This window comes from Calliphora vicina, chromosome 5 (genome assembly GCF_958450345.1).
Source record: "Calliphora vicina chromosome 5, idCalVici1.1, whole genome shotgun sequence".
Lineage (NCBI taxonomy): Eukaryota > Metazoa > Arthropoda > Insecta > Diptera > Calliphoridae > Calliphora > Calliphora vicina.
In genome coordinates this window covers 58,055,164-58,069,954 of record NC_088784.1, presented here as the reverse complement: position 1 = coordinate 58,069,954, position 14,791 = coordinate 58,055,164, and the positions used below count along the sequence as shown (strand labels likewise).

General features: G+C 33.4%; 1 protein-coding gene across 1 annotated transcript in view; it reads right to left on the bottom strand.

Moving 5' to 3' along the window:
• Positions 1-1,005: 1,005 nt before the first annotated feature.
• pk (prickle) overlaps positions 1,006-14,791 on the bottom strand; it is a 29,702-nt gene continuing 15,916 nt past the window's right edge. The window contains exons 3-5 of the mRNA XM_065512281.1: positions 10,339-10,467; positions 5,414-5,617; positions 1,006-3,138 (exon numbers count right to left, since the gene is read on the bottom strand). Coding sequence (XP_065368353.1) covers positions 1,318-3,138; positions 5,414-5,617; positions 10,339-10,467 — 2,154 coding nt within the window. The 3' untranslated portion in view covers positions 1,006-1,317. The remainder of the gene's footprint in view (positions 3,139-5,413; positions 5,618-10,338; positions 10,468-14,791) is intronic.

The window sequence follows — 14,791 nt, the reverse complement described above, 5'->3', positions numbered from 1 at the left end:
AATTTATGTTTGTTATTACATTACATTTATGTACCATAGTTTAGTCTTACCATAGAATTAGTTTTAGTACAATAAAATAACTTAAGTAACTAAAAATTTCATAAATTGTAGATTTGGTGTTTATGTTTTTTTGTAAACTTAGTTTTTAAAGAGTATTTAGAGATTTTAGAGTGCTTATTTGAAAATTTTATTTGTATCATAAATTTAGCTTTAAAGTTTAGAGTAAAGAATCATCAAAACAATGTGTGGAAACAAACTCGTAAAGTTGTTGCAGCCATATGCAAAGATTAAATGATGCCAATACCCAATTATTTAGTAATTTTTTTGATTGCTTCTAAACTGTAACATACACCTAACCCTTTGCCTACGTAGACAAATTTAAAACGTTAAAAACTTGTATACTGTTGCTGAGATATACCGATTACAACATGCACACTAGTAGACAAATAACACAGGGCAACAAAATCGAAAAATTTTGGAGGCTTTTTAAACCACTACACAATTTTGATGTATTGTAGTTCCAGTAGTACAAATATGGTCCAAATTTTAAATTCTATGGAGAAGTTTTTTTTAAAATTGCGAATTTCTTTAGATGTTTCTACAGATAATTTATGATACCTCGGTCATAAATGTTTAATTAATACAGGTATCTACACAAATTTCACTCCAAATAATTCAATAATTTCATGGTGATCGGTCCATAACTGATCATAGCTCCCATATAAAGCCCACTTCCGAAAATCAGTCACGAATATAAATTATTGATATTTTAAAAGAAAAATGTTTTTGGAAAAACATTTACTTAGTGTAGGGTATTATATGGTCGGGCTTGACCGATTCAATCAAGGGATTTGAAAGCAATAATAATTAAAATCTATGAACATTATTTTGTGAAGAATAATAGATATTTTAAATAGGTAGATCTAATTTATTAATAGATCCAAATGTAAAAAATAATACAAATATCTTTTCTACATAATCACAAATCAAATTCGATTTACTAGGATTAGGTGTATGTTTCATATCAAGAGAAATACATGATATTTCTATGTGCTTCTAGGCATTAGTTAGCTGCAAAACTTAACCAAAAACAACAACACCAACAACATAAAAGACCCTTAATTAAAATGTGGCATCTATCGTTGCCTCTGCTGTTGCCACTCCTATCTCTACTTAATTCACATTCACAAACTGCATAAATTATAGTGTTTAAGATGAAAATTGCGTAGAGCAGCGGACCAGCCAACCATCGAACAACCTGTTTAACTAATTTCAATTCATGTACATCAGCAGTTTGTGTACGCTCTCACTTGTAAATCACGAAATAATACAGTTTTTATCTTTATCATTTGGATCCGAAGGTTTGCGCTTGCGATCGTATGCCAAGGCATCATTGGGTACATAACTAACGCGTACGCCACCATAATGACGCCGCAAAGGAATCTGATACATGTAGTCTTCGGAACTCGATGAGCTAGACGAACAGGTTGAACAAACACTGGAAGCATCGTCGGAGTCTTCATCGTTGGTGCCCACAGTTATTTGCGAAGAATGATGATGGCGCGTGGGATCCATGCCAGCTGTTTGCAGTACGGAAGGCGGTCCCTGGTAGGAAGAAGAAAGTGGCTGAGCTGTGGCATAGGTGTCGGCTCGGGTTGTGGAGTTGGAACGGTGACCACTGCCAGAACGATGAGATTTACGACGTCTACGTCGTCTTGAGGAATGGGCACCACCATTACCGCTGTGATGATGTTTCTCTGTTGCATTGTCATTATTGCGTTGGGTTCCGGCTCCATTGCCGGAGTAACTACGTGAACGTGGTAGAGTATCAGACGGTATGCCCTCGAAACGCACACCTTTCTTTTTGGTTTCACCACTCATGGGAGAGGAAGAAGATGCTCCACTGAGTATAGAAACGGGATGCACAGGTTGATGCCCTGGATTGGATTGCGTAGATTGATGCGAGAGTATTGAACGCTCGCCGGCAGATGCAGTTGGAGAACCCATAAGTTCTGGTGGCAGAGCTGTAGATGCTACAGATAGATTTGGTGTTGGAAGATCTGGAATCTCCGAAGGTGGTGGCGAGGTAATGCCATGTGGCATATGCTGAGCATAATCGGAAGCATACTGTTGTAATTGCTGCTGTTGCAAATTGGCTGGATTTTGTTGAGGAAATGTGGAAGAGTTTCCTGGTTGTGACAACTCAGGCATACTAGAGGTTTTCGAATTCTCTATTTCTGATATTTGATGTAATTGACGCTGCAAATTAAAACTATTGGCTCCCGCCAATAAGGGTTTTGTTGGCCAAGCATTTTCCAAATTTAGTGACATTTCATTAAAGTTATATGGTCCATCACGTTTGAGTTCCATAGGTTTTGGCATAGAGTGGTTAAATTCGCCGGGTGATGTTAGGGGAGACATATTTTGAGAAGACGAGGAGGGCAAACCACCCGAGAAATCTGTAAAATCTCCGGCTGTATGTTCCATATCTTTGACCACACCCGCATCGGAATCCGAGGTAGGATAACTTTGTTTAGCACCATCCGTATTCGTTGCTATACCCACCAGTCCTACACTGGAAGCATTGCTGCCAATGCCGGCTGCTATTTGCTGACTTTGCAACTGATACATGGCTTGATTGAAGTTTTGCTGATGTTGATGCTGTTGCAAGGGTGACATTGGCGGTGAACTTGATGCATGACTGCTGGGTATGCGTGTCTGAGGTCTAACCCGTTGAGTGGGTGGTGTGGGCGTTGTGTACATGCCAGTTCCCGAGCTATCAGATGGTGTTGGTGGCTCACCTTTACTACAGGCAATCGAACAGTATATGGCACCACGTCTGGGTAGGAATGCACGTCCCAACAGTGAACAACGACATGTATTGCAAGAAAAACATTCATCAGTTGCATGCCAATGCTGGCCGTCATGACTCATTTGCCCTTGATCTACACCAATGGCCTCACCACAAAAATCACAGTACTCCGCGAACATTGCATCGAAACACAACAGACAGTAGGGTTTACCCTCCCGCATTATGTATCTTTGACCACCCAATTGTTTTTCACATTCATGGCAGGCGAAATGATTCATATGCCAGGCACGTCCTTCAGCTTCGGTGCATTCATCTGCCAAGATAATCTGTAACGACAAATAAGAAAAGTTTTCTTGTATTGGAAAATGAACTTTTTTCCTTGTGACTCCTGTGGCAAAGTTTGTTAAAGAAAAGTTAATACTATTAAAGGTGTTGTGTTGTGTTATGTGCCACTTTGAATTTTGTAAAAAGTTCTGTATCATTAAGTTTTTGACTTAAGAGAGATAGAGATTTTCGTTTTCCAAAAAAGTATATACATTCGCTGATTGACTGCAGCGTACAGTGGTTAAGGATAGGCTAGGATATTATATATATAAACTTGCTATGTAGTTTCAAACTACAACATGATGTTGGCAAGTTTAAAATTTATCTATGAAGTTGTCTACACAGAAAAATGAAATTCATAATTGGAATAAATTTTTTAATAAATACACTGTGCAACAGCTCAACACGGCCGGGATTATGATTACCGAGAAAAGTTACATAGTCCCGGCGTTTCGCTGGGTTAGGTATATATATCAATTTGAATTTGGAGATATTGTATAGGGGACATTGTATTTTTTTGTTTGTTTTTTAATGTATTTTGACCATGTAAGTATCCGAATATCGCAAAGTGATGTTCAGCAAAGTTGTTAAAGAGGCTACAACATAGCCAATAAACGAAAGAGGTATTTTTGGTTTTCATTGAAAATCAGTTTTTCATAATTTTTTTAACAAAACTCAATTAAAATATTTTCTCATTCATTTTCTCATAGAATCATAAAAAAAGAAGAAATGTCCAATGATTTTTTGAACAACATAAAAATATAAATGAGAATTTAAATATTTTTTTCAAGGCTCCTAGATTTTATTTGAAAAAAAAATATAAAAACAAATTATACTACGAGTATTTAAGAAATTATTTATATATGTTCCGAATTGAAATCTTATTAAACTACATATTTATGTTGAAACATTTTTCTATGTATAAATGATACAGTGATACAAAAAAACATATATCACCTAAACTGAGGAATGAACAAGCTCTTTTCACGTGGATCACGTCAACACATTGCGGATTATCGTCGAGCAATCTATTGAATGAGTCACACCTCCCTACTTGTAATACTCAAAGTCCTCGAATGCAAAGGAATTTCCAGTAAAGTACATAAAGTTAGAGTTTAAACGAAAAATCCAGCAACGTCGACTTGTAGATATTGTATCCTCATTTTGTCAATTGGGCAGTGTCATAACAGCCAATAAGGGCTCAGCCTTCAGCTCCTTTGAACAGATGTGATCAACAGTCATATCCAGGAGTACAAAAATTTAAATTTTCAACGCAAGAATTAAATCAGTGGTCCTATGCGGATGCGAAACTTGGAACTCACCGATAACGATTGTTTGCGAAAAATCATATGCGTCTCTTGGCCAAATACGATTTGCAATGAAAATATTTGTGCAATTGGATATTAATTGCGGAAATACGGAGCCGCAAGTGAATATGGATAGGTTAAATCATCAGAAAACTGCAAGACTTTATTATGTCAAAGATGATGCGTTGAAGACAGTTACCGTAACGGTTATAAGTGATATCACAAAAGCTATTTTAAACAGTTATTTTGTGACTAAAAATAAAAATCCATCTAAAACTGTTATTATTCAATGTAAAATTAAAAGTTCTCATTAAACTTTTTAAAAAGAGTTTTAAATATCCGTCATAAAAAAATTCATTTGAGGAGTTTTGTTTTTTCCTACTCAAATGAGTTTTTTTTTCATACGGAAAAAATAAAACTCTCAAATGTGTTTTTTTTATGACGGATATTTAAAACACTTTTTTTAAAAGTTTCATGCGAACTTTTAATTTTACGTTGAAAAATAACTGTCAACTATGGAGTTAAGATCATTTTTTTAATATCACCATAGATTCTGAAAGAGCTCGTCAATATGAATCGATTGGTATGTACAGACAGTATAGGTCTCCGTTGACTCTAACACAGTGATTTTTTGATTTAAAATTTTCTGGATAAACGTTATTTACCTGGTCGAAGATGACGAGCGTCAAATACATGAAGAAGAATAGTGGATGCTGAGGTCATGAATACAGATTACACTTGGAACGAATTTACTTTAAATAGTTAATTGATTTTATTTCAACAAGCTGTAATATAATCATCCTTGTAAGTCGTAATTTAGTAACGATTTAAATTATAAATATTCAAATTGAAAATCACTTTAAAGAGGTGCACAGTTGATCTATTGTACAAAATACGTTATTATTAAAACTTATTTAAATTCCTAACACGTTGCCGGCCACAGTACTTTTGTTATGAATATAAAACTTACCTCATCGCAGGCTGAACATCTCGGCTTCAAAGTTTCTGCATGATGACGCCCACAATACAAACGTCCATCACGATGAAAATAAATGAGATCAACAAGCAACTCCCGACACACACAGCAAACGAAACAGCCAGGATGCCAAGATGCATTTGGACCCAAACGGGTGGCAAAGACGGCAATGTCACCGGTCGAAATTAAATCGTCACACTGTAATTGGATACCGAGAAATTTAAAATAATATTTTAATCATTTCTTTTTCATTATATATAAAAATAAATTAATAAAATTACACAAACTTAAGATTTAAAGAGAAAGAAGAAAGTAAAGAAAGTACTCGTTATAAAACACTTTAGTAAACTTAACATTCACCCGAAACACTACATGTAGAAATACAACAAAAAAACTTTAGAAGTTGCATTAACTATTACACAGACAGGTGGACGGACGGATCCACTATGTTCTTAGCACTTTTACATCAGATGGACGTTACCAATAAGCCAACTTGTATTTGTGTTAGAAATCTTGCCAAGTAATGTGTACAATACAATTACCCTCCAGTTAGCCAGGTCATGTCTTAAGGTGTCTTTCCGTTTTCTTTTTATTCATCTCTCCCTCTTTCTCTTTTACTTCCAGCTACTTTTATTAACAAAGTCAAGTTTAAGTTTGTTTGGCTTCTACTTATTTATTATGTTGCATGTACTCGTATTAGTTGCCTCGTTTTTGTAGTTTTTGGGGAAGTTTTTCTATTTTGTTCTGGTGTTGACTTGTTTTCTCTTGTCATTTCATTCCAATTCTTGCAACTTTGTTAACATTTCTTCTTCGACTTTTCAAGTAGGTGGTATGGCTCATGTTTACACTGTGTATACAAAAAAAGAAAACTCCAAATAACACATGTCATTGAACACTTGCTACATTTGGTGACAGTTAAGACTTTAGTTGTGCCAGTTACAATTAGTGCTTGGACACATGTTCCACTACACACAGATACTACACAAACATTCAACAACAATAATAAGAAACAAACAAATTTTACACCCATGAAATTAGCTTAAAATTACTAATTGCATTTAATCCGACATCTGAGCTGCATTCAAGTTGTTAAAGATAAACTGTTAAACCGATGTCTGTGCAAACATTTGGATACGTTTAACATACAAATTAAGTGGGCGTGAGAGATTTGTAAGAAATGTTGTAATTTAATGACATAAAATGATATTGCTAGAAACATTCTTATACAGTGAAGTTAAGTTAAAATGAACCAAACAATTTGCAGTAAATATTTTATACAACGAATTGTTATTTCTAATTGAATTTCTAATTTTTACAATAAACCAATTTCAAAAGTAGATTATACGGTTTATAAAACATAATTTTTATGGAAATTTTGTTTTAAAATCTTATAAATTAAAAAAAATTGATAATGAATAAGGGTTGATTTAGCAACTGATATTGTGCCATCGATTTTTTAATAGCTTTTGGTATGAGGAAAAAAATATAATAACCACTCAATGTTTAAGGGGTATAAAAGCTGACGCAAAATAGCTCAGTAAACAGAGTTTTGACGAGTGAACACATATGGACATTTCCTCGGGTCATGAACGTACGTTCGTTCGCTTTTGATGTCCAAAGAATATAGAAAAAACAATTTTCCTACTATATTTAGTGCAAAATATCGACTTTACGTTTTCATAATGATAGTTATAAACATGTGGTAACGAACGCACGCAAAATAGAAGTCAACTTTAGCTGACAGTAGTGAAATGAAAAAATCTGCGAAATGGAACGGAATATTTAAAAGCGATTAATTGATTTTAAAAGTGTATTAATGTAGGTCTCTATCTGATATTTACACAATAAAATATCTCTATTGGTTTTTGTTTAATTGGCTTAAGTACCGGTCGCTCACGTACGGGTCGCGAACGTACGATTTTTCCATATGTGTTTTTATTATTATCACCATGCATTTTCTCATAAATATCTTCAAATTTCCTTAACAAACAAGTAAGAAAGTATGGTCGGTCAAGCCTGACCATATAATATCCTACACTAAGTAACATTTTTCTTTTAAAAATTCAATAATTTATATTGGTGAGTAATTTTCGTAGTGGGCCTTATATGGGAGCTATAATCAATTATTGACCGATCACCATGAAATTAGGTCGTGTGATTTATGTCTTTATGAAAGTTGTTTATCTTGAATTGTATGTGTGTACCAATGTTTTTAGGAGATTTATGTACGTTAAAGTGATTTTCAGAAACGGGTCTATATGGGAGCTATGATTAATTACTGACCGATCATAATAAAATTTGGTGACATGAATTCGGTATATGTATATAACACTTATTTGGAACAATATTTGTGTATATACCTATATAAATTATACATTTATGACAGCCAGACGGACGAACTTCGTTTCAGTTCGACTCAGAAAGTTATTCTGAGTCACAGAAAATCACAGAAGATCGAATGCATTATTCTGATACATGTTAAGAAAATAAATGCATTATTTATGAAAAAAATTTACTGACGGTCACGAACGTACGAAATTTTGCAAATAAAAAAGTTCTTTTATTTAGAAATTAGTGACACCGAACTTAATTAAAATGTGTTCTGTCTGGCTCCAGTTGACGTTTAATGCAAAGCAATTACAATAAAATTATGTTTTCGGTCGCGAACGTACGATTAAAACCTAGATAAGAAACAAAGTAAAAATTAACCGTTAATCGAACTTTTTTTGTTCTCCTTACACTTTTCTATTCTTAATTGATTGTAATAGAGTGATTTTGAAGAAAGAGTGCAAACATAATATATTTATACCCTACACCACCATAGTGGTAGGGTGGGTGTTAGGCGCCCAAAAATATTAGTCTAACACCCACCTTAAAGTATACCGATCGACTTAGAATCACTTTCTGAGTCGATTAAACGTGAGTGCCTCACCAACTTTCTTCTGGCAGTCTCCTGCAAAACGAATTTGCAAAGCCTTTTCCTTTATCAAAATGTGCAAAGATGGATTATGAAAAATAACACCCATTGCAATTGTAGGACAGATTTTCATAGCCCCAGTTATGGATATGAAAATGAGACCAGATGCAGGTCTCGTAAATGGCAGGCTTGATCATATCGAAAAATTGCATAATTAATTAATTTATAATTAATTTATTGAATCTTTCTTTTGAGAAATTTAAAATAAGTATTAATATCTTAACTTAACTAAAACTAAAGTTGTTATTGCCGCTGCAATATCCAACATGAGTGCTGGTTAAAATGATTATCTGGCCATATCCAATGTTTCCAATCGCCTCAGTCGTCTATGACCCTCAAATGACAGTAACTCCCTGGCAAGGATTTGGATGATCCATTAGTTTTGAAAGGTAGTTTAAACTGGAGAGTTTGATCTCCTCGCGTATTGTGGGGATCAAATATTTGATGAATAAAACGTTACCACTATTTAAAACAAATGTTTATTTTATCTTAAAGATCAAACAACAAATATAAAACAATATAATAGTGATCTTCTATTGAGATATTTTCTGAACTAAGCTGATTAGGTTAGGTTACGTGGGTTGCCCGTAAATTAGCGAGTTCACTCGTAGGCCTTGTATCCCATTGTGGTACCCTTAAAAATACTATACTCCTTATGCTGAGATTTCATACATGAAGGAAGAATAGTTTCCCTCCCTTATTTCGTTGACTATGTGATTCTTGTGGTCCCCGTGAGAAACTGATCATATTTACTAGTGACAGATCTCTGAGACTGTCCAGATCTTGAAAAAGAGCGCTACCAAGATGTAGTAGTCTTCTTACTTGTAAGGCTGGGAGTCACTAGAAGGTGTTGTACCGATACATCCAAACAACTTCTACAATACATATAACGTGGTTAACCCATACGTTCCGACATGTGTCCAAGCATACAGTGCCCAGTGATTATACCCGTAAGAAGCGTAATCGAATTCCTACTAAGAGACAAAAGAGTCTTGGTTATATCACTTGTCAGAGTGTATTCAGAGGGAGTATTCATTTACCCTGATGCCCTCATATCCTGAAACCCATATCAACTGAACGTGATGTCGTGTCATTTGTGCCAGTAATTGGATACAATTGAGAAAACATTTCAACCTAATAAAGTTAGATATAAGAGCCTTGATTGATACAAAGCTGTCCAAGTAGATATGTGTAGTCGAATTTTCGAGATTCAGTTCCCGGATTCTTCTCGCGGCTATATCGATGGCATAGATCTCTGCCTGGAAACCCGTGCAGGTATCGGGTAATCGAAGAGGCAACAAAAGGTCCAGTTCATCGGAGAAAATTCCCGAGCCTGTGCCCCTTTATGCGTTAAGCTTATTAAGGTTAAGGTTTATTTTAATTAATATTTCTTCAAAAGTCACTCTATTTTGTAAAATATTAATTTAAATGATTTTCAGAGGTTACGCCATTTTTGTCAAATATTTCTATAATATGAACGAACATATAGTCAAAGGTATATCTTAATCATATTAACAATAAAAACTTAATTTAAAGTTAGCACTAAATATTGGTCATAATTTTAGAAATTATGAGTTAACCAAAATAAAGTGGTAGGAAACCTAATGTGACATATTTAAGTAAAATGTTTCAATATTAAGACCGGTGTCTTAATATTGAATATTTTATATAATCAATTATATGTTATTAAATAATACCTGGTTTATACTTTAAAGATATCTTTGTATTTATATAATTGTTCTTATATGCGTGATAAAATTCTTCAACAATTCTGGTATAAACATATTATATTGTACATTAATAAGAAAACAGCTTGAAATACTCATTAAAATTTCTAAAATTTCATTAAACTATTCAAAGTTAAAGTGAAATTTTTAACATCATCATAATTACGAGAAATACTCGTAATATAGAAGTTACAACAAATCGATAAAATACTTACACCATCACAGGGACGTGCACTCATCAACTGTCTGACATTACCACGTCCAAGTGCATCACGTTTACGTTGTGTGGAAAATAAGCGAAGTTCTTTGCGTTCCTCATCCGTCAGCGAGTGACAGTAACGAACCTGAAATGACAGCAAAAACAAAGAGAAAAAAATGTTGATGAAAACTTTTTTATTTTATTCTTTTTTTTATTTTTGCAAGATGAGAGAAAACAACTGCAACCAACACAGGCTTATAAATAAAAGAAAATAAACATAAATTGTTAAATAATGTGGCCCCTTTTCAAATTTCATATGCTGAACAGAGATCGGAGCGCACACCCAGCCACGGCTACAAATGACATGTTTACTGAAACATTTTAAAGAACTATGAAAAATACCAACTTTAAATTGCTACCTTACAAAGTGGCGAACGGTGATGAGAAAGCGTACAATGATGATGATGTTGATGGCATACCATATTTACCACAGCATCATTATCGTCATTATTTATGAATTTTGTAGACCAACCAGCCCACCAAACACACTTAAATGAAACAAAAGATTGCATTAGAACTAGAAGACGTTTGTAAATAGTATGCATGTGGAGATGCTGATAGCAAAAGGCCATCTTCCACTGACCAAAAAACTATAAGTTGCTCCAACACATTGCAGATACACACATGTGTAATATTATACCAGCTCGTATGCATGTTGGACGTTCTTTTGATTATGGTTGCATATGAGTATGAGGAACATTTCATGGTGTAACATGATAGAATAAATTTTGAAAATGTTATAGTTTAGGCGTTAGTTTTTTGTTGTTATGTAGGTCTGCTATATGTTTGTTAGAATATATAGATGAGGTCTGTAGGAAATATTTGGTTGTTAGAAATCGAATATTTTTTTGTTGATTTCCAACAGTTATAATAATGAAAAATTAGTTTTTTGTTAATTTTTGGCACACCAAATCAAAAAAAGTTTTTTTTTGTATTACACGCAGAGAAAAATATAGTTGTTTGTGTCGGTAAGAAACCAAACAATTGTAGTAAGGAAATGTAAGAAAAGATAAAACCACGGTTTATTGTTGTTGTTTTGTTTAAGCATTGATATTTTTACAAATAAAACTTTAGTGTCTGTAATTCTCAATCACCCCATAGTTTTATTTGTATAATATCTTTAGTTTTTCTAAAGCCTATTGGGAAAAGGTTTCATGGTGATCTGGCCTAAGCAACCAGTGAATTTTTTTTTATACATTTAACGAAATTAGAGGCAGGAATAATATTATAATATTATTCCTGCCTTTAATTGCTAGGCCTTACAATATGTAATTAAATCTTAAAACTAAACAATTATTGTTCTCTCAGTCGAGAATCATATTTGGAATATTAGATGACGCAAGCCTCGAGCTGTCTTGAGTTACTGTAAGTAGCCTTGCGAGCGGGTTCGGATGATGATGTAATTTTGATAAATAAGCTTCACGAGTTTTTCTGAATTCATCTTTGACCAAGGGTACATCTAAGTCTCTGTGGATGTTCTCGTTTCTTATGTACCATGGAGCTCCCGTCATGGTTCTAAGAATTTTGGATTGTGCCCTCTGTATAAGATATACTGGTATTGCTTGCTGTTCCCCATAATTGGATTCCGTATGTCCAAATTGGTTTTAAGACTGTCTCATACAGGATGACTTTGCAGTTAAGGCTTAATTTCGATTGGTGGTGGATTAGCCAGTGTAAATTAGAAGCCTTTAGTTTCATGTGGAGCCGCTTGGCTTCTATGTGCCGACGCCAAGTAAGACGTCTATCTAAATGAATGCCAAATGAAACCACGTTACATGGTCAGACTGTGGGATGTTCACACTGTTTAGTGTCACTGGTGGACAATTTCCTCTCCTAAGTGAAAACGTTATGTGCTTGCTTTTAATTTCGTTCACTTGTATTCTCCAATTTTTTAACCACGTCTCCACGTGCCGGAGATAATTATCAAGATTTCTAGATGCTACATTTAAGTCGTATCTCTTCAGTTAGGCGGTTAACTTGCTCAATTGTTCCGTGATGTTTACGGAATCCGAATTGATGATCTGGGATAATGTCTCGACTACTTAAGAATGTTAAAATTTTCCCTTGGATTATTCTCTCAAATAGTTTAGACAAGCAAGGCAATAAGCTAATAGGTCTGTAGGATGATGCCAATGTCAAATCCAGTGAAATGCGCATAGGAACTAGCTTATCCCCCAACAATAAATTTGGAATTTAGCATAAAAAGTTTTTACTAAAATACTAATTTTGTATTCCCGAATAATCTTTTAACGATAGTTGTACATGTTTACTGTAACCATTTAGAAGTTTTTTAACAATATTATGCTCATTGTAATTATTTATATAATTGGAGTAAATTAGTATATGTTTGTGACAACCATTTTTGTGATGAAGGATTTATTTATGGGTATCATAATCGAATATTTGTCGAATTTTGTCACTTTTCAAAAATCGAAATTAACGAATAAAATTGCGAGTTTTTCGAAATTATAAAATTAATAAATAGTAATGCCTAAGTGGCTCCATAAGGTAAATTTTTGGTTGATGTACTGTGAAATGAATTCTAAACTATTTTTAATTGGATTTTTTATTTTTTCTGTTATTGATATGTACTTTGATAAATATATGCGACGAAGAAAATTTTAAAAAATCGAAAAAACCTCATAAAAAGTTTAAAATGTTTCTATTTAATTCTATAGAACTGTAAAATTTGTTCAGTGAATATAAATTTCATTTAAATCGAAACAAAGTTAAAAAAAATATTAAACCAATAAAAACGAAGTGGTCACCCGGGTGTGTATTGGTAAAGCGAAGGTTAAACTATCATAATATATTAGGACATTATGACAATATTACCAAATAATAGACCGTGTGAATACCCCAATTATTTTTCTGGTATAATAAGAATTTGTTTTTGAAATTTGCCAAACACCTACAAAATCTTGAGTGAGATGATAAAGTCATCTTAAGTTTCTCAGCGGATTTATAAAGAAGAAACTGATGCCCCTCGCATGGTATATATTGTTTTTAAGTAACTTTGAAAAATATGTGTCTATTTCTCCAGCAAACGTATATATTACTTGAATACTTGAATTCAAATATAATGATTTTAACGGCTGATTTAAAAGTAGCCTAATGCTTTCAAATAACAGTGCTGTAATATCAAACTGTAACATATCTGTGGGCATTATTAACATTGAAATAAAAGCTTTCAGTTGACCATTGATAGTAAGTTGGCAACGCTGTTTGCTGCGACCGTATATTCGAAATCGAATATTCAGTTAAAGAACATTGTAGAAAGTACACCACAGATGGCGTATGTATTAGAAACCTCTAGACAGTTAAGGAGAAATCTAGAGTGCAGATGGCAGTCGTTAGTCAGTTTATCAGAGACGCTTTTCGAACAAACATCAACTGAGTGCTGTGTTTTTCAAGTGAATTCGTGTACATTATAAGGTGTGCCTGTATTTCTGCGAATTTATAAACGTGTATAAAAAACATTGAGTGACTATTTAATTCTGTTGTTGTACATTTTAAATAAATAAAGAGTTGTTACAATTTTTAAACTACTAAACGGCTTTTATTTGTAATCAAAAGTATCCGGTTTATTTAAAGGAAATAAACCAGCGTTTTGAAAAGGTTAAAACGTAACAATATATTATTTTTAATGTTTTCACCATATTACGAATCTCCAAATTCTGAAAATGGTGAAAACATTAAAAACCTTTCGAATGGTATATATGATCCGATGGGTGAGAAGGTCCATGGGGACCTTTTTCATTTTCAAACTAAAATTACTACTTGATGGTCCATGGGAAGTATAGCCGACCCCCACATTTATTAAAAGGAAATTTTTATCTAGAATCGTTAACAAAAAAACGATCCGATCAATAATTGAGTTTTTATTGAGATTGAAATATCTAATTTTGCTCCTATTACATGTGGATTTGTGATAAAGTCTGAACCATTTCTGCCGTTTTCGATTTTTCATGTTTTTTTTTAAACCAAAAAAAATTAAATTTTCACAAAAAATATATATTGTTTACTTCAATTTGTTATTATAACTCCGAAACTACTGAGCCGATTAAAACGCAATATATGTACACTCAGGTCTCGTTTTATGCGATAGATGCGTTCCAAAAAAAAATCGCATAAATTGACGATTCGTTCCAAAATTTTGAAAAACTGCAAACATTCAGATTTTAATTAAAAAATCAGAACAAAAACGCATAAAAAAAATCAACAAAAATATATTTATTTAATTTACTTAAACAATAAAAACAAAATACGTTAAAAAAATATTTATAATTACAGAAAAAGTGAAAATGATCCAAAAAAATGAGCTAACACATTTTTTTAAGGAAATTCTGTAAATATGCATGATTCACTGAATCTGCATCGGTTTCGAATTGGCTCAACGTCACTTTCAT